We start from the raw sequence: 21,227 nt of genomic DNA, 5'->3' as shown, positions 1-21,227 counted from the left end.
CCAGAAAGAAATAAAGCAGCAGCTCCGTGATATTAAGTCAGAGCTCGCCAGTGCCAATCAAAAAATAGCGGTGGCAGAGACTCGAATTGAGAAGGTGGAAGATTGCATTCAAAATGTGGAACGGATACTGAGTAAGACAATAAAAAATTACATCACCAAGAAGGTAAACTGCTTGACTTGGAGGGAAGATCACGGCGGAAAAATATCAGAATTTACAACAGTCCTGAAGGAGCGGAGGGCTCATCTATGACGGAGTTTGTTGGAAAGTTACTGCGGGACGCGCTGGATATTCCCTCGGCTATGAAGCTGGAAGTCGAAAGAGCTCACTGCGCGTTAGTCCCAAAACCTAACCAGGATAGAAAGCCACGCTCAATAATAATTAAATTCCTTCGGTACAGCGCCAAGGCGGAGATTATATGAAGAGCCTGGGGTAAGAAGAGAGTGTTTTTCGACGATAAATTAATATATTTCGACCAAGATTACCCCCCCCCCTGCAGTCCTGCAGAAACGCAAAGAATACCCTGAAGTAAAGCGAGTACTAAAGCCAAAAAAAGATTAAATTTCAAACTCCGTACCCTGCTAAACTTTGAGTGTTTTATGGCAACAGGATACGGTTGTACCAGACAGTGGAAGAGGCGACTACAGACATGAAGGCCAGAGGGTTGCCCGTCAGCGTGACCAAAATGAAGGAAAGCCTGACTGAGGAACTGTCCCGCTCCGCTTGGGAAATAGTGCGAGAATCGAGAAGGCAGGAGACGGGAGAAGGCCAAGAGAAATATATCAGGAAAAGACCGGGAGTTTCCCAAAGACAGTCCTCACCCCCTTCAGAAGAGCCATAAGGTTTGGCTAACTTTAAAAATGTTGAGAAGCTAAACGGAAGTAAAAGTGCACGGTGATATACCTATCTCCAGAAATACTTATTATAATGTGGATTTTATATTACTTAGTTGTTATTCTTTATTCGCTCACTTACTCCTTTTTCCCTACCAAAATGAGAATATATATATATATATATATATATATATATATGTGTGTGTGTGTGTGTGTGTGTATGCATATGTGTTTGTGTGTAATGTGTGTGTATATACACAAAGGTATGTATGTGTGTGTCTGTGTGTATGTATGTATATATATATATGTATGTATGCATGTGTCTCTGTGTGTGTATATATATATTTGTGTGTGTGCATATATATATGTATATATAGGAGTACACAAGGAAATCTTTTCTGTGTAATGGAGTTGTTCACTGACTTTTATGAATACTGCAATGGAGGCCCTCAACTCACAAGTAGGAGGGGTTATCCCCCACAGCTAGACATTTCCTCTAGTTCAACGCAGGGTCATCTACAAGAGACCTCAGCCTTGGAATCACACGTTCGTTGCCATTTTTGTTATTATTTGCGTTTCTTGGTTCTTATTTGTTCAGGGAGTAGATTGATTAAGTTTTATTCTAATTTCAATGATACATTGACAGATAAATACAGATGGCTAAGGACAAGGTAAAATTCATTTCTTTTAATGTCAATGGGCTATTAAATCCAATCAAATGTAAGAGAATTTTATCCAATTTGGAACAATTTGATTCATACTGGGAAAAATGGTTTAACTACATAATGCCTCATAGGCCTGATTTTATTCTCACAAATCAATGAATCTGTTGTAAAAAAAAAATCACTCCCTACTTGTACATAGTTCTTTCCTTTTGCTTGTTTTTTCTTTCCACTCTTTTCTATAAGTGTATACCTCTTATAAATACTTTGTGGAGATTTGTGATATATATGATTATATGATATATATGTACAATGTCTGAAATACATCTTATAGAAATGTTTGTTTGATGATGAACTTCAATAAAAAAAAAACCGTATTATTCTATGTACATTAACCAAATCATGAAAGTAATCTAGAATGGATGTAAAGAATTGTCCAAGAAGCATCTGAAGAGGCACATTGCAACAAAAGACAATTCTTCCTACCTTACAATATCAGACACCCACTGCTCTCCTTCTGGACAAAAACTACTGATGCCTTTTCTGAAGAGAATTGTCCGCTGCTCTGTCAGAGCCCACACCACGTTATTCTTGGAAATAATTTGCACTAAAGGACAAGGGCAATCCACCTTCACTGCTCTGGCACATGGACGATCCGCACTAAGGCCTTAAGATAAAGAACCACAAAGAACATCTAAACTGAATACAATATTAGACATACCACCATAGGAAATTGTACAAGCTTCAATGCAATTGATTACATTTAAACTTCAATTTTTGCTAAATACATGCAAATAAAAAAAACCAAGCTCAAAACAGTTAAATAATCAAAGTAAAAACAGCAAGATAAAAGGTAGAGAGGCAAGAGAGAGAAGCAAGAATAATGCACACTTTCAAAACACTAAATGTCACTAAAGCATGTCACAGGTAATTTTTTTCCTGAAGTATGGTAATTATGTTCTTTTTAAATCTTTTTATTAATTTTCAAATAAGCATAATAAGAAAAAACCGAGTACAGAGAGCTTGAGAGTACATAATTAATAGGATAAAATACAAATACAAACAGTTAATAATCCACATATAATAGCCTCCCAAACTCATAGTAGGTTACAAAGAATAGAAAAATAAGGAAAAAAACCCCCAAAAAACACAACTAACCTAACCGACATGGGCTATTGTATTATATCAAGCATACACAGTAGTGTCAATAACTCCGCACCTCTATCCAAATAATGTCAGTTTAACTCATATGAAAATGTTGGATAAATGGTCTCCAGGTTTCTTTAAATTTATCCGAAGAGATAAATTGAGGTGAGTGTATTCTCCAGTCTCTCAAGTCTCTCATCCATAAGTTTCCCGATTGTGTCCAAAGTTAACAGGTCTTTAGTCAGTTTCGATTCTATAGTTTCTCGATATTTAGACATTTTGATGAGTTGAAAAATAATTCAAAAAGTCAAAAAATAATTCATAAATATCAACCCCTTTAGAATAGGTATAAATAGGTCAGTTAGGGGGTGATTGTAGGTAAAAAGTAAAAGGATTAGAGTGAAGCTTAATGCAGCCTCACCCCATAAGCGCCATCTTGAGAGCTCGGTAATTATGTTGACAAACACAAAACTACGTCATATAATAAGTATTGTAAATAATATTCCTCCATCAATGCTGAGAAATTGCACACATGGCCTCAGACTATTTAAAATATGCTAAAGAAATATGTATTTAGTACCAAAACAAATCAATAGCAAAAGCACTAAATCTGAGTCAAAGAGGATGACAGTGGTTTCAGTCATTGAAATCCAGGATAGGGACAAAAGGGAGGTTGTTAAATTCAAAGAGGAGGTAGCTATGATGTCAGAAGTTTCACTCAATTCACTGTACCCACACCAAGATCTTTTTTAAACCAGCCACACACACAATGGCATCCAACCTGCACTTAAATAAAATCAGTAATCTTCAAGAGATATTAAAAACAAGAGCAGTGTAAGATATTGGCTTATATCGCATGGGGAAAATGTGGAAGAACATGGTATTGTGTGGTCTAACAATAACTTTTCTATTTTTTTCTATTACTTGTGCAGAGGAAAACAAATGTCTGATTTCTTGCACACAATAACTATATCTGGCACTGAAGTCACTCTAGACTTATGATTTCACAGGCCACGAGAACCTTGAGAAAATCAGGGCTCCACTTCGGAAGGGTGCTACGACAATTGGTGCAGTAAAAATTCTCCCAGACTGTCATTTGTAAGGAATATCTTAATAATTGGAAGCCTTTGTGTAGAAAGGAATAATTGATAAGGTATCTGAAACTGAAGGAGCAAGCTGAAGGGGTGCACAAGATGCATTCACAATGACTTACATGTAATCCTGCATTCTACCAATTATTTTCTCAGCATCCTTCTGCATGGATGCCCAATACTTCATAACATTCTTGTGACCAGTAAAATCATGCTGATGTATCATTATATTCCATGATCTGTATTCTATACTGTATCCATATTCTAGATCTTTGCAGCTTTTCTTAAAATGTTACAGAATAAATTTATTGTTATAGGCATACATAGACAGGATATAAATGCCATGAAAATTATATTTTTGCAGCAGCAGTACAGTACATTACTTACACAACAAGTTTAACTACATTAGTGCAGGTTGAGAGAGCGAGAGAGAAAGAAAGATATAGTTTGAGGAACTTAGCATTTTTCACGTCTGTTCAAAAACCTGATGGCAATGAGGAAAAAGCTGTTGTTGAACTGGAAACGTGAACTTCTGTATCTCCTGCCCAATAACAGCATTGAAAGAGGGCAGGGCCCGATGGTGGGGTCCCTAATGATGGATGTCTTCTTCTCAAGAGGTCACCTCTTGCTGATGTCCACAGTAGTGGGCAGAGTTGCATCCACGATGGAAATGGCCAACTCCACCACTCCTTGTAGCCTCGAGTGTTCCTGTGCATTGGACTTTCCATTGTCAGGCTGTTATGCAAGCAGTTGATACAAGCGGTTGCTACTGTGACCCAGTGCAGAAGTGTGTGAATGGTGGTGGACAGGGTGCCATCAAGCAGGCTTGCATACCCTGTATAATGTCGAACTTCTTGAGTGTTGAGGCTGCACTCATCCAGACAAGTGGAAGTATCCTATCACACTCCTGACTTGAGCCTTGAACAAGATGGATAGGCTTTTGGGAGTTAGGAGGCAAGTTACTTACTGCAGGATTTCTAGCCTTTCACCTGCTCTTGTAGCTCCATTGTGTATTTGGCTACTCCAGTTTCTGGTCAATAGTAACCCGCGAGATACTGACAGGGAGGAATTGAGTAAAGGCAATGCCACTGAATGTCAGGGGGTTTGTTGCTTGATTCTTTCCTTGCTGGATACCATCATTGTCAGCACCTGGTACCTAACAGCTTAAGTTGAGTTATTCTCCATTTCTTGCTGCATGTAGACCATTTCATTATCTCAGCGATTATTGAACAAACATTTCCGTTTCTGATCTTACAATTAAAGGAGGCCATTGATGAAGCAGCTGAAGCTGTTTGAGCCTTAAAAGTTACCCTGAACTTTTGCGGAGATGTCTTGTTTGCTACTTGGCATATAAAATACTGCTTTAACGTGAATAACAGCTTTAAAAGTAGCACCAAATTTCATCCTAGTAAAGGGCAAGCTGATGGTATGGTCAACATATTCCCTTCATAGAGTTTTAAATAGTAACAAGATCACACGCACTGCTTTAACCTTATGTATTTACAAAGAGGAAGGTCAATCTAAGTCTCCACTGAATTCACTTGGCTGCTTAACTTAGCATCAGATTGTGGGGTTGAGGAGAAACTGGGAGATACCTAATAAAATCAAGACTTGTAGTTGTATGCTGACTGGAATTACCCATATTCTCAGTATGAATTGAATTGACTTTATTTCTTACATCCTTCACATAAATGAGGAGCAAAAATCTTTATGTTAAGTCTCCATTTAAATGTGCAATGTACAATCACACTAGTTTATAATAACTTATAATAAACAGAACAGTCAATGTAATATAGAGTAAACTCAAGTCAGCATGAGTTCATCATTCTGATGACCTGGTGGGAGAAGCTGTCCCGGAGCCTGTTGGTCCTGGCTTTTATACTGTGGTAACGCTTCCCGAATGGTAACAGCTGGAATAGATTGTGGTTGGGATGGCTTGGGTCCCCAACGATCCTAGGGGCTCTTTTAATACACCTGTCCTTGTAAATGTCCTGAATCATGGGATATTCACATCTAGAGATGCGCTGGGCTGTCCGCACCACTCTCTGCAGAATCCTGCGATTAAGGGAGGTACAGTTCCCATACCAGGCAGTGATGCAGCCAGTCAGGATGTTCTCAATTGTGCCCCTGTAGAAAGTTCTTAGGATTTGGGGGCCCACACCAAGCTTCCTCAACCGTCTGAAGTGAAAAAGGCACTGCTGTGCCTTTTTCACCACACAGGTGGTGTGCACAGACCACGAGGTCCTCGGTGATGTGGATGCCAAGGAACTTGAAGCCGTTTACCCTCTCAACCCAGATCCATTGATGTCAATAGGGTTTAGCCTGTCTCCATTCCTCCTGTAATCCACAGCCAGCTCCTTTGTTTTTGCGACATTGAGGGAGAGGTTAGGGGAAATGGAGGCAAGATTTTTAAAAATGATGGTCCGGACTTTTTTTTAAGAAAACAATACATTTATTGGCTACAATGACAATGGCAGGAACAATCAGCTTGTGAGGGCAATGGGGTGTGCTTGAAGGATATTTCAGTGAGGTTGCAGGGCAGAAGAAAGTGACCAGGAGACACGTGATGCTCTTATAAAGTGACTTTTCTTTGACTTTTGCCAACATGGTTAACCTGAACTTCACTCTAAGAGACAAACCCTGCAGCTAACATTACCCAGCAAAGTACCAAAAGTTGCAACAAATTTGAATTATTCAATTGATGGCATAATTCATAAATACAACTGCTTTCTCAAAATGTGAATTAACTGTATTTCTTTACCGCTACAAACTGGACTATACCAGATTTGAGAAAGACATGCTGTAAGGTATCACTACTAATGTAATGGTTTCTCTGTAGCAGCAATGTTTGGGTTATCACTAGAGATAACAGGGTTTGGAATGCTGGGGCTATCCAATGAGAGAAATGTTGTTCTTTCTTGTGAAACTGGAATAGAGATTTTCGCGGTCTTTTGCCGGGGAGAGATGAGGAGAGAAGACGTGAATGGAGAGAGTTGGAAGACCACCGGACAGAGTGCACTTGGAGAGAATCCGAAAGTCAGTGACGATCGGAGGAGCTCGATGGTGGACGAACGGCTTATCAGTGAGCTCCAACATTGCGCAATAGACTTTTTCATGAGAATGGGCCCTTTTTCTTTTTTTTGTTTTCTTTACTAACCATATAGTCAAATTAAGAATTATAAAGCTCAATCGTTTAATCGCGTATTGTGTACTGTTTGTTATTTCGTGGTACTGATTTGTAACAGGGGACACATCGCGCAGCATCCATCCAAATGAGATTTCTTAAGTTTGGCCGGGCCGTGGGCTATCACCCCCTATATTAAGTCACTAGCCAAAGCGAGAGTTACAACCTGAAAACTTCTACAAATGTACCGTGGAGAGCATTCTGATGGACTACATCACTGTCTGGTATGGGGAGGAGGTCTATCGTAAGGATCATAAGAAGCTAAAGAAAGTTGCAAAATTAGTCAGCTCCATCTTGGATACTATCCTCTGTGGTATCCAAGACATCTTCAAGGAGCAGTGCCCATTATTAAGGACCCCCATCACCTAGGACTTGCCCTTTTTTCATTGTTACTATCAAGGAGGTGGTACAGAAGCCTGAAGGCACACACTCAGTGATTCAGGAACAGTTTCTTTCCCCCTGTCATCTGATTTCTAAATGGACCTTGAACCCATGAACTCTACCTCACTTTTTAAAAAATACTATGTTTTTGCACTTTTTAACTTTAATATTTAATATATATATACTTGCTGTAATTGATTTACTTATTTTTTCCCATATTATCATTTATTGGATTGTACTGCTGCTGCTAAGTTAATAAATTTCACGGCATATGCCGGAGATAATAAACCTGATTCTGATTCTGAAACCTCAGACAACTGCTATGTTAAAATCATTTTATTCCAAATTCTAAATCTTTAAATTTAGAGCTTTTGAAAATTCAAACTTCCGATTTGCAGTATTTCAAATATTTTAGGATTACTGTTACATTAGAAGGTCATGTTCCTTAAAGAACACAGACTGCAAAAGAAGTTTTTAAAATTTCAATTTTAAGCATCCAATGAGCTTCAAATTATATATGGATGCAGTTTTATAGTAATTTGAAAATTTTCAGTCCTCATTATAAAAAGGAATTACATATTCTAAATATTACATATGCTGGCTTTCTAAAGTACGATACAGCACACTTAACCGTTGAAAGAACTCTCCAAATAACCTCTTCTGTCTGTTTATACAACAACATATGACAAGTTTCCATTTATTTTACCAGCATTAGCTTTTCAACTTTCCTATTTTGCTGTAGTGACAATACCTCAAAAGTACTGGTTAGACTATGGAATTATGATGAAATATACAAATGCAAGGCTGCTTTTGTCTAAAAATGTGCCAAACATTTGATAATATATGCAGCAAGCAATTCAACAATTGTGCAATTATATTATTTGTCAGAAAATATACTTAAAGATACACACTTCCAAGAATATTTTTTGCTTATTTTCACTCTATGGTTTAAAATATTATTTCTGAAATACCTGTTTGCAAATATAGTTCTCCACTGGTTTGAATGATCCATGCACTGTCGTCACTTAAAGCAACATAAGCAGCACAAGGTAAGGCCTCGTACCAATGTCTCTTTCCCTTCATTGTCACTTTACCACAGGCAAATGCCTTGCATGATTTTTGTTCAATTTTCCACAGTAACACACCTGCACATAGGAAAGTTCAAATAGTTCAAAGATTGGAAAATCAAAGCAGGAATACATTTCAATTCATCAAATTAAAACTGGCCTTGTAAGTGAAACAAAAAAACTGTATGCACAAAAATCTTTGCATAATTAAACTCTCCTTCACATTCTGTAAGCACATCAGTATATTTTAACACAAATATAAAATTGTGTGGAAAAATCTGTGCAAATAGCTTTGAATTTATTGAACAACCTATTCTAGAAATTCAGAACTTAAGAGTTTAGTAATGAAAATGCCAAACTTCACTAACCTGAAGGCGATACTGCCACCTGCTGGACACCATCTTCAAACTTTTGCCACCTCAGACTAGTACCAATAAAGGGGCTACAGTATAGACCACCCTTGCAATCCAAACACCAGACGTGCTTTTCAGAGACTACTAAGCTAGAGATACTGTAGCCAGGGCCTAAGTACCCCATCCAGCTCTCAGCAAACTGTCAACAAAAAAGTTAAAATAAACATGTCAACAAATGTTTGTATTACAAGACCCTTTTCCTAAAAACTATTTTACCAAGTGTCAAAATGTTAATAAATGTCAAATTTTACAATTATCATATTTACATGATAAACAATTGCTATACACATGTTACTGTTATCAAAATGGTAAAAGATAGATGCTTAGAAAAACCAAAAATGTACATTAAAATTTTAAAAATTAGACTCAATAGCTGTTAACTTAAATTTACTTTATATACATCACCTGATCAGATTTTAAAAGTTCCACTTCATCTGCAGAATCTTGGGATACTGCACCTAATGATTCGCCAGCATCGTGACTGGGAAAGAGTTCAGCCACACTGTTTTCGGATAATGAATGAGGAACTCCATGACCATAAATATCATCCTCATCGCTGGATGATGAACACGGTTCTTGGGGATTCTGCCTTTCAGAGCTGCCATTGTCAGTAGGACCTACAGCCTCCAATACTTGTGTATCTTCAACTGGGTCTAACAATTGTGGCTCTTTATATAAAACATAAAGTTGGGAAAGTCCTTGAGTTTCTTGTTTGTTCGGATCTTTATCTGGAGACAGAATTCTCATTAGTAACGCATGTCGCTCATCCAAATATGTTTCTGAGCTTTCACTTAAAGATTCTTGCAAATGAAGACTACCAGTCAACACTGTATTTTCTGGATCTTGACATTTTAGTTCCAAGGGTTCACTGTTGTGGGTTTCGTCAATCATTGTTCCACCCAAATCTGCTTGCAGATTCATTACTGGCTCAGAACAATTCAACAATGAAGCCTTGTCAGTGGGCTCATCATTTTGATCACAGTAACTGTCTAAGTTTTCTAACTCCACAGAAGATTCAGGAACCGAACATTCTGCAAGACTTGGATGATCAGACGAAAACAGATTTTCATTTATTTCTCTCAAAGATTCTGTTGAACAGTCTAAAGGGAGAGGATCTTCTTGTGATGTTGGTACCAATTCAGGAAGTTGAGTTGAGCTGAAAAGATTGTGACTGTCCACATTCTGCAAAACGTTATTTGAGTCCCTACTAATCTGGCTCTCTTGTTCAGGGTAATCTGTCATCAAGTGATCCAGACTGCTACTCAACAAGCTCAGTTGATCTGACAAGTCACAAGTTGTGGCTACAGAACTATCAATGGCAAAGTCACTCAAAGGTGCTGGCTCTGAAGTTTGAGAACTATTGGAATAGTCATTTTCATGTTTTACCAGGCTGCCTTCCAATGTCAAGCTTGCTGCATGTAAAGAAAAAACATAATCACTGATATATTGTTTCTGCAAATCAGAAAACTAGATCTAGGGATAACTTGTCATACTCAACGTCAACAAATTGTACTTTTCCCCATACAGAGCTATAGAATAATACAGCATGGAAACAGGCCCTTTGGACCATATGGCCCAAGATGCCTATCAAAGCTAGTTCCGTTTACGCCATATCCCTTGTAAAAGTGGCTTTTGTACAGACATGTATATTTCTTTGACACAGCTGGCCGATAGGACCTCAGAGTAATCTCAAACCTTGCCAAATTTACCCTGCAAGTGTTTCCCCAATAGTTCCGCAACTTGCCCAAGATTTCACTATTAATGTACCTTGGCGGCTATTCACAGTGGTCAATTAACCCACCAATCAATACATCTTTGGGATGTGGAGGTGAACTGGAACACGATATAACCATATAACAATTACAGCACGGAAGCAGGCCATCTTGGCCCTTCTAGTCCGTGCCGAACGCTTACTCTCACCTAGTCCCACTGGCCCGCACTCAGCCCATAACCTTCCATTCCTTTCCTGTCCGTATACCTATCCAATTTTACTTTAAATGACAATACCGAACCTGTCTCTACCACTTCTACTGGAAGCTCATTCCACACAGCTACCACTCTCTGAGTAAAGAAGTTCCCCCTCATGTTACTCCTAAACTTTTGCCCCCTAACTCTCAACTCATGTCCTCTTGTTGGAATCTCCCCTACTCTCAATGGAATAAGCCTATCCACATCAACTCTATCTCCCTCATAATTTTAAATACCTCTATCAAGTCCCCCCTCAACCTTCTACGCTCCAAAGAATAAAGACCCAATTTGTTCAGCCTTTCCCTGTAACTTAGGTGCTGAAACCCAGGTAACATTCTAGTAAATCTTCTCTGTACTCTCTATTTTGTTGACATCTTTCCTATAATTCGGTGACCAGAACTGTACACAATACTCCAAATTCGGCCTTACCAATGCCTTGTACAATTTTAACATTACATCCCAACTCCTATACTCAATGCTCTGATTTATAAAGGCCAGCATACCAAATGCTTTCTTCACCACCCTATCCACATGAGATTCCACCTTCAGGGAACTATGCACCATTATTCCTAGATCACTCTGTTCTACTGCATTCTTCAATGCCCTACCACTTACCATGTATGTCCTATTTGGATTATTCCTACCAAAATGTAGCACCTCACACTTATCGGTATTTAAACTCCATCTGCCATCGTTCAGCCCACTCTTCTAACTGGCCTAAATCTCTCTGCAAGCTTTGAAAACCTACTTCATTATCCACAACGGCACCTACCTTAGTATCACCTGCATACTTACTAATCCAATTTACCACCCCATCATCCAGATCATAATCACAGGGAGAAAATGCAAAGTCCACACAGAGAGCACTCAGAGATAAGGATTAAACAGTCACTGAAGCCGTGATGAATCAGCTCCACTATATGCATCATTGTATTTTGGCATGGACAAACATTAATAGTCTTGCCACTTAAGTTGTTATTAAAATTTACAGTTGAATCAGTCCTGTTGAGTTTCCCACAGCACAGAATATTCTTTGCCCAGTGTATCAAGGCTGCCATCACTACTGTGCTACAGAAAATTCAATGCTATAGCTTCATGCTTCCCCAAAACTAGTACAACTGTTAGACAATAATTCTATCTTTGCGTGAATAATGCAGTGATATGTCTCAGGGATTTTGAAGGTGCATTATCAAACAAAATTTGACATTGCCATACAAGGTGATGACAAATGTTGCAATAAAAAAGCCTAGATTTTAAGAAGAATCTTGAAGAACGAAGGGGAGGTAAGGTATAGGGAGGAAAGTTTAGAGTTGAAGGCTTGGCTAATAGTGAAGTGATTGACAAGGGACAACCATGGGAAGACTGCAGGTATTCCTGAAGGCCTGCAGAGTTAGAGCTGGTTAGGTACAGGTGCAGGCAAGGACATCAAAGAAATATGCATTTTACATTTGAGGTGCTACATGATAAGAATTCAATGTGAGCCCATGAACACAGGGTAAATGAGCAACAAGCTTGGATATTGTTGAAGCAAGAAGAGTTCTGAACAAGCTTAGAGGGCACAGTCACAAAAGTGGCAGAAAAGCTGGGAGGCAAAGATGAGATACAGAATTTAACACAGATGGCCTTTCTGATTACATGGATGCAAAGCTCATTCTGAGGTCTAACACAATTCTAAAAGCTAATAGTCTAATTTGGTCTTGTACATTTTCCAGGGAAAGGAAGTTAATGACTAAAGAACAAAGGGAATCTGAGTTGACAGCAAATGCACAAAAAAAGGTTACAAAAAGAATACCTTGCTTTCGTTTCTTCTTCTTTTTTACGGAAACAACAACCAGTTGTTGATTGAATTCTTCCATGTTCATTGCACTGAACCTCTCCAAGGACTCTGGGACTTTTGTTAATGTAACAGGTGAGGTAAGTGTTCCTACCTGGTGTTCTGGAGTGGTTACGTGGCTAAAAACACTAATACTACTATTGAGAGAACTGCTTCTGCTTCTGGGCTCACTAGTGAATGAACATCTTCTTTCTGTTGGCTCATCCCATGCTTGTCTTTCACCATCATTTCTGGTATTCAGACTTGGCGACTGTGCAGGCTCAGAGGATGGTGGCTGTTGCATCTCAAATGAATCAGTTCTGGAAATGTTATCATCATTTTGCATTTCTCTTGAGTCAGTTGAGCTCTTTCTTTCATGAACTGATTCACTGCAGGTGGTTGCTGTCAGAGAGCTTAAATGTGATTTTACACCTGAAAATGCAATTACACAAACATTAAATATGCACCTGATTTACAACTGATAGAACATTTGGCTGATGCTTAGGGACCATGAAGGTCATAATTTCTACAACACAGGAGATTCTGCAGATGCTGGAAATCTAAAGCAACACACACAAAATGCTGGAGGAACTCAGCAGGTTAGACAGCATCAAAGGAAATGAACAAACAGTCAGTGTTTCAGGGCAAGACCCTTCTTCAGTCCTGATGAATAGAACAGTGCCAATTTCATTTTCTTTTAAACTGAGTCCTGCACCTACGTTACTTTTTCCTAATAAGGAGTGACTTTCAGGGATCTACAGCCTTCAGAACTTTCAGTTAGTTCATTCCCATGGATACTGCCTGACCTGCCGAGTTCCTCCAGCATTTTATGTGTGTTACTATATAATTGCTACAAACTGTTGTTGCCCAATTCTATTTCCTGCTCCCTAAAAGTCACACTTTATTAGAAAAAAGTATTATTCTATAGCTGTAGAAGATTATGTACCAATAAAAAGATTTTAAAAATGAAAATGAAAAAAAAGAAAAAAAGTAATGTGGATACAAGACTCAGTTAAAAACCAGCAGCATTCTTTCATATGCAATTCAAGTTTAAAAAAATCTAATATTAAATTTTAGCCTTCTGCTCAGAGAGCATCTTGGGATTGAAAATAATTCATTGATTCTGAAGAGGCTAATGAGCCTAACGTGAGAATGTCAGATTCTTCCACATTCTGGAATGTGATGGCTGATGGGGTGGCGAGTAGTTGCTGAGGTGCCTGCTCCTTAAAGGCCCTGTGTAAGCCCTGTGTCTTCCCTCCTCCAATGCAAGGTCAAAGCTCTCACTGCCAAACTGTATACTTATCCATTTTGAATAGGCATGGATCAGCGATCCCATGGACTCAGTGGAAGAGTCCAGGGAATATCTGGATTCCCTGGACACAGCAATGCAGATCAGCCCTGATAGCTTACTTGGAAATTTCAGAGAGCAGTTCATGTTTTAATCAGATGCATTTACAAAGACGCATCTTTGTAAAGAAGCATCAAAGAAGCTGAAATAAACCACTACAAATCCAAAAAAAGACAAAACTAACTGGATTACACAGAATCTATCTTTGCACCTGAACTGACAATAATAAAAACTGCCCTGTCAACCCTGTAATATCCTTTCCGCTGGGGGCTTGTGCCGAAGTTGGGAGATCCATCTCCTAGATTAGTCAAACAATAGCCTGTCAATTGGTGAATAAGGTTCAGTCACTTGGCATTCAGGATGAAGTAGTAAATTGGATTAGACATTGGCTTTGTGGGAAAAGCCAGAAAGTGGTAGTAGATGGTTGCCTCTCTGACTGGAGGCCTGTGGCTAGAGGTGTGCCACAGGGATCGGTAAACGATCTGGATAATGTAGTAAACTGGATCAGGAAATTTGCAAAATGCACCAAGATTGAGAGTGTAGTGGACAGCAAGGAAAGCTATTAAATCTTCTAGTGGGTTCTGGACCAGTTGGAAAAATGTGCTGAAAAAATGGCAGATAGAATTTAATGCTGACAAGTGTGAGTTGTGGCACTTTGGGATAACACACCAGGGTAGGACATACAGAGCAAGCAGTAGGGCACTGAGGAGTACAGTAGAATAGAGGGATCTCAGAATTCATATTTATAATTCCTTGAAAGTAACGTCGTAAAGTCTATAGGGCCGTAAAGAGAGCTTTTGGCACAATGGACTTCATAAATCAAAATATTGAGAATAGGAGTTGGGATATACATTGACATTTGTAAGACTTTGGTGAGACCTAATTTAGAGTATTGCGTGCAGTACAGGAAAGAAATAAGACTGATTGAGTGCAAAGAAAATTCAAATTGCTGGGATTTGAAGACTTGAGTTATAGGGGAAGTTTGAATAGGTTAGGACTTTATTCCCCAGAGCGTAAGAAGATGAGGGCAATCTTGATAGCGGTATACCAAATAATGAGGGGTATAGATAGATTTGCAGTGACACAAAGATTGATGATGTTGTGATCATGTAGATGATTGTCCAAGGATACAGTGGGAAATAAATCAGTTGCAGATAATGGGCAGAGAAGTGGCAAATGCAGTATAATCTGGGCAAGTGTGAGGTGCTACATTTGAGGAGATCCACCATAAAGGGGGAGTACACAATTAATGGCAGTATCCTTGAAGGCACTGATAACCTATAGTTCCAGGTACATAGCTCCCTAAAAGTATCCACACAGGTTGATAGGGTGGTAAAGAAGGCATATGACATGCTTGCCTTCACTAGTCGAGGCACTCATTCAAGAGATAGCAAGTTACATTACAGCTTTATTAAGCACTGGTTAGGCTACATTTGGAGTATTGTGTTCAATTCCTGTTGCCTCATTAAGGATGTGGAGGCTTTAAAGAAGATGCAAAGGTGGTTTACCAGTATGCTGAATCAAAATAAGAATCAGGTTTAATATAACTGATATTTTTCATAAAGTTTGCTGTTTTGTTATTTGATATTTGCTGAGAGAGAAGTGGGACAAACTAGAGTGGCGGGGGCTACGGGGAGATTTGATAGGAATGAATACCAGGATTGAAATGTTTAATACTAGAGAAGGCAAGAGGGAGAAATTACAAGGGAGATGAGTGAGGCAGGTTTTGTTATTAAAAAACACAGTGAATAGTGGGTGCCTGGAATGCATTGCCAGGGGTGATGGCAAATGCAGACAACATAGTTTAAGAGATCCTAGATCGGTACATGAATATGCAAACAAGGGAGAGCTACAGTCAATGTAAGGGAAGAGGGATTGAATTATTTAAAAACTAAATTAATTAGGTTGGCATGAAGAACCTGTCCTTCCCTGAGCTGTGCGATATTTGACGTTACTCAAAATTCAGCTAAAGGGAGGACATAATTAAGCTGGAAAGGGTACAGAAAACATTCAGGAGAACGATACTAAGACAAGAGAGTTATAAGGAGAACCTAGATTTTCCTCCAGGAGTGTAGGAAGCTCAGGGGTGACCTTATAGAGGTATATAAAGTCATGAGGTGCTCAGATAAAGTACCGTAGATTGTCGCAATCTTTTTCCTCAGGGTTGAGGAGTTGAAACTAGAAAACACAGATATAAAAGGCAAGAGGGAAAAAAAATTAGTGGACGTGAAATGCAACTTTTTCTACATGGCCAGCAGTTACTGGATGGAATGAGCTGCAAGTGGAAGTAGTAGAGGTGGGTATAATTACAATATTTACAAGACATTTATACAGATGGGAAAAGTCTAGAGGAATATTGGCCACACGTTGACTAATGGGATTAGCTCTGATAGATAACTTGGTTTGCATGTGGTTATCCAAACAGCCCATCCCTGTAACTCCCAGGAGGATATAACAAAATGAAGCAAAATTTTGAAAAGGGAACTGAAGCTATCAATTAAGATAATCAAGGTCATTATGTTCCTTTTCAAGTGAACAGAAAATCTACAATCTCCAATATCCATTTAATATTCACAGATGCAATCCTTGCAGATACACAGCATCTCAAAAATTTATCCACTGTTACACCCAGGTAGATCTACAAGCTGAATATATTAAAAATGATTTGAATATTAGTATGAGCTACATATAATATGTCCACCAAACATTATGCTGAAATGAGTTTGATTCACCATTCCAATAGGAGTATCTGTCAAACGCACTTCACTAAATATTCCAAGAATTTTTTTTGGGGGGGGGGGGGAGATTTTTAAATATTTCAGTATTTGCAATCAAGGAAATCTTCACTGACTCCAGTTTTGCTCCCCCAATATTCTTATATTCTTCTATTCCTCCTCTGTCATTATATAAGTAATTTTGTCAATTATAGTTTTTTTATGAATGAGTTGAAACTTAAATTGTGATATAAACAATTCTGAGTTCAGTATACTCTTGAATCCCACCTGATTCATACCAATCTTAAAACTCAGAGGCACTTCAATGAAATTATGATACAAGGTTACAACTGATATGAAAAGCATGGGAGCATTACTGATCTTATTTTTAGGTCCACTTCTGCACCCTCATGTCCACCTGCCCCATGGCTACATTTTCAGACTTCAAGAAAATCAAGTGAAGGACATTAATACGTTTTTCTTTTCAGTTTTTTTAAATAATGATCTATGCTACCTTAGCTTCCAAGTACATATTAATTTTCACTTGACCAATACAATCTTTTAATGTGGAAAGTAACTTTGAACATGGGATACAAGATCATGAGACTGTAAGGTATAGGAGCAGATTAAGCCACTTGGTCCATCGAGTCTGCTTGATCATTTCATCATGGCATGATCCAATTTTCCTCTCAGCCCCAAACTGGCCCAGAGCCATCAAACGGTCTTCATATGACAAGCCATTCAATCCTGGAATCATTTTTGTGAACCTTTGAGCCCTCTCCAGCTTCAGCACATCCTTTCTTAGATAAGCAGCCAATAACTGCTGGCAGTTCACTAAGACAGGCCTCACTTTTATATTCTACTCCTCTTGAAATGAAAGCTAATTTGCCTTCCTCACCACAGACTCAACCTGCAAATTAACCTTTAGGGAATCCTGCACAAGAACTTCCCAAGTCCCTTTGTGCTTCATTTTTTTGTATTTCTCTCCATTTAGAAAAAAGTCAATCTTTTCATTTCTTCTACCAAAGTGCATGACCATACAGTTCCCGACACTATTCCATCTGTTAGTTCTTTGCCCATTCTCCAAATCTGTCTAAGTCCTTCTATACCCTCCCTATTTCCATTTCCTCAATACTACATGCTCCTCCACCCATCTTCATATCATCTGCAAACTTTGCAACAAAGCCATCAATTCCATCATCCAAATCTCTGAGATATAATGCTAAAAGAATCAGTCCCAACACAGACCCCTGTTGTACAACACTAGTCATCTGCAGCCAGCAGAAACGGTTCCCTTTATTCCCACTCTTTGCCACTTGCCCATCGGCCACTGTTTTATCCATCTTAGAATCTTCCCTGTAATACCATGGGCTCGAAGCTTGTTAAGCAGCCTCATTTGAGACACCAAGACACCAAGAAGCTTGCTTCTGAAATCCAAGTACACAACATCAATCGATTCTCCTTCATCTATCCTGCTTGTTCAAAGAATTTCAACAGATCTGTTAGAAAGATTTACCCTTGAGAAAACCATGCTGACTACAGCCCATTTTATCATGTGCCTCTAAGTACCCCGAGACTCCATCGTTAATAATTGACTCCAATATCTTCCTAACCAATGAGGTCACACTAACTCATCTATTGTCTCTTCTTCTGCCTCTCTCCCTTCTTGAAGAGTGGAGTGACATTTGTAATTTTCCAGTCTTCTGAAACCATTCCAGAATCTAGTGATTCTTGAAAGATCATTACTAATGCCTCCACCATCTCTTCAGCCACTTCGTTCAGAACTCCGGAGTGTACACCATCTGGTTCAAATGAATTACCTACCTTCAGACCTTTCAGCTTCTCAAGAACCTTCTTCCCTAGTGGTGACCCCAGACATCTGGAACTTCCAAAATACTGCTAGTGTCTTCCATAGTGAAGACTGATGCAAAATACTTATTCAGTTCATCCACTAATTCGTAGTCCCATTTACTTCCTCTCCAGCATTGTTCTCCAGTTTTCAATATCCATTCTCGTCTCTCTTTTAGTTTATGTATCTGAAGAAATTTTTGGTATTTTATTTTAAAATTATTAGCTAGCTTACTTTTGTATTCCTTCACCTACTTTATTACTTTTTTAGTTGCCTTTTGCTGGTTTTTAAAAAGTTTCCCAATCCTCTAACTTCCCACTAAATTTTGCTCTATTATATGCCCTCTCTTTGGCTTTAACGTTGGCTTTGACTTCCCTTGTTAGCCACAGTTGTGTCATCTTGCCTTTAGACTACTTTATCCTCTTTAGGATGTACGTATCCTGTGCCTTTCAAATTGCTTCCAGAAATTCCAGCCATTGCTGTTCTGCTGACATCCCTGTCAGTGTTCTTTTCCAATCAGTTCTGGCCAACTCCTCTCTCATACCTCTGTAATTCCCTTTACAGGTGTCCCCCGTTTTTCGAACGTTCGCTTTACGACACCTTGCTGTTACAAAAGACCTACATCAGTTACCTGTTTTTGCTAACAGAAGGTGTTTTCACTGTTACGAAAAAAGGCAGCGCATGCCAAGCAGCCAAGCTCCTCCCCCGGAACTGCATTCTAGCCGGCATTGCTTAAACACATGCCTGTGAGCATCTGTGCTTTATGTCGATTTATTTTGTGCATCTGTTAGCAAGATGAGTTCTAAGGTATCGGAAAAGCCTAAAAGACCGCGTAAAGGTGTCACACTTAGCGTAAAACCAGATATAATAAAGCGTTTTGGTCGTGGTGAACGAAGTAAGGACGTAGCGAGTTTGGCGAAGAAGGCTGGGTTTGTGGAAGTTGACAAAGATGATATTGAAGAGGTTTTGGCATTCCATGACCAAGAACTGACAGATAAAGAGCTGATGAAGAGGAAAGGATAACAATTGAAACCAAACGCAGTAGCGAACGGCCCGAAAGTGAAGTCGTCCAGGAACTGAACATAAAGCAATTGCGTGAGATTTTCACTGCGATTGACAACGCTGCAATGATTGCAGAAAAGTATGACTTTAATTTTGAAAGGGTACATAGGTTTAGGGCATATTTGCAGGATGGTTTGAGTACTTACAAATAACTGTATGATAGAAAAATGCACAAGGCTAAGCAGTCAAGCATACTGTCATTTTTCAAGCCTTCCACATCAGATGGCGAAACTTGCCCTTTGACATCGAGGCAGGCAGACATAGAAAAAGGTGACCTGCCTGCTCTGATGGAAACAGATGACGATGAGATGACACCCCAGTCTCCTCTACCTCCCACCACCCCAACCTCTGACAACTCAGCCTAACACACCATCATCAGTGCGCTTGCTGTCTTCCCGATTCTGGTAAGTGAAACTACACTGTACATACATTATTTCTACTTTATATAGGCTGTGTATTTTTATGTGTTATTTGGTTTGATTTGGCAGCTTCATAGCTTAAAGGTTACTGGAGAGAGTGCTTCTGTCGAGAGCGCTTGTGCTGTGTGTTTCTGCCCAAGAGCACTTGCGCCGAGTGTTGTCGCCATGAGTGCTGTCGAGAGCGCTTGCGTGAGATTTTCTTTACGGTGGACAGTGCTGCAATAATTGCAGAAAAGCATTCCTACTTTATATTGGCTGTGTATTTATCAGATCATTCCTGCTTTTACTATATGTTACTGCTATTTTAGGTTTTATGTGTTATTTGGCATGATTTGGTAGGTTATTTTTTGGGTCTGGGAACGCTCACAAACTTTTTCCCATATAAATAAATGGTAATTGCTTCTTCACTTTACGACATTCCGGTTTACGAACCATTTCATAGGAACGCTCTACCTTCGAAAAACGGGAAACCTGTACTGTAATACTAATCTATCTGACTTCAGCTTCTCCTTCTCAAATTTCAGGGTGAATTCAATCATTTGAAATAAACCTTCTTATATGTTAGTATAATAGTTAAATGCAAATGTTAAACTTATTTAAAAAAATAAAGCAGGATTACAAAGAGCTATACAACCGTGCTTGGGTCTAGTTCTTCATGATTTATATCACTGATTTGGCTAAGATAAAGAATATCACACTTCCAAAATGGTTGGCTACACAAAACTAGGTGGGATTGTGAGTGCAGAAGAGGATTTGAGGAGATTTACTAGACTGCTTACAGGGATGACAGGTTGCTGAACAAGAAGAGATTGGAAATGTATTCTTTAGGGTTTGTAGCATAAGAGCAGATATGGTGAAATGTTTTTAAAGAGCTTGACGTTAGAAGCAGCATGAATTTTCACCCTGAGTAAAGAGTCTATGACCATAGTTTGAGAATCAGAGGTACTTAAGACTAAGATCAAGAGAAATTTCTTAACCTCACGGGGTAATGACACTTTGAAATATTCTGCCCTAAACAAATGTTCATTCAAAACAGAGATCAATAATTTTCTGGGTACTAAAGGAATCAAGGGATATGTAGGTGGTGATGGGAGGATGGCAGAGAGGTGAAAGATCAGCCATAATTTTGATAAATCATAGAGCAGGCTGGAAGAGCTACCCCTGGTCCTTTTATTTATAGCGTACACAAATTTAAAGTTTTCAATCCCAAATCCCAATGCCATTAGGCTTTACAATTCTACCTCCAGGACTTAAGAACTTTTTAAAGCTATTAATGCTT

General features: G+C 38.9%; 1 protein-coding gene across 3 annotated transcripts in view; it reads right to left on the bottom strand.

Moving 5' to 3' along the window:
* tecpr2 (tectonin beta-propeller repeat containing 2) overlaps positions 1-21,227 on the bottom strand; it is a 114,645-nt gene that overhangs the window by 56,072 nt on the left and 37,346 nt on the right. For all 3 annotated transcript variants that reach the window (XM_073039707.1, XM_073039708.1, XM_073039709.1), the window contains 5 exons: positions 12,536-12,988; positions 9,181-10,187; positions 8,731-8,914; positions 8,267-8,440; positions 1,980-2,160 (listed from right to left, as the gene is read on the bottom strand). In XM_073039707.1, the coding sequence (XP_072895808.1) occupies positions 1,980-2,160; positions 8,267-8,440; positions 8,731-8,914; positions 9,181-10,187; positions 12,536-12,988 (1,999 nt within the window). The remainder of the gene's footprint in view (positions 1-1,979; positions 2,161-8,266; positions 8,441-8,730; positions 8,915-9,180; positions 10,188-12,535; positions 12,989-21,227) is intronic.

This window comes from Hemitrygon akajei, chromosome 3 (assembly GCF_048418815.1).
Source record: "Hemitrygon akajei chromosome 3, sHemAka1.3, whole genome shotgun sequence".
In the NCBI taxonomy this organism is placed as follows: domain Eukaryota; kingdom Metazoa; phylum Chordata; class Chondrichthyes; order Myliobatiformes; family Dasyatidae; genus Hemitrygon; species Hemitrygon akajei.
This window is presented reverse-complemented; position numbering and strand designations above follow the sequence as displayed.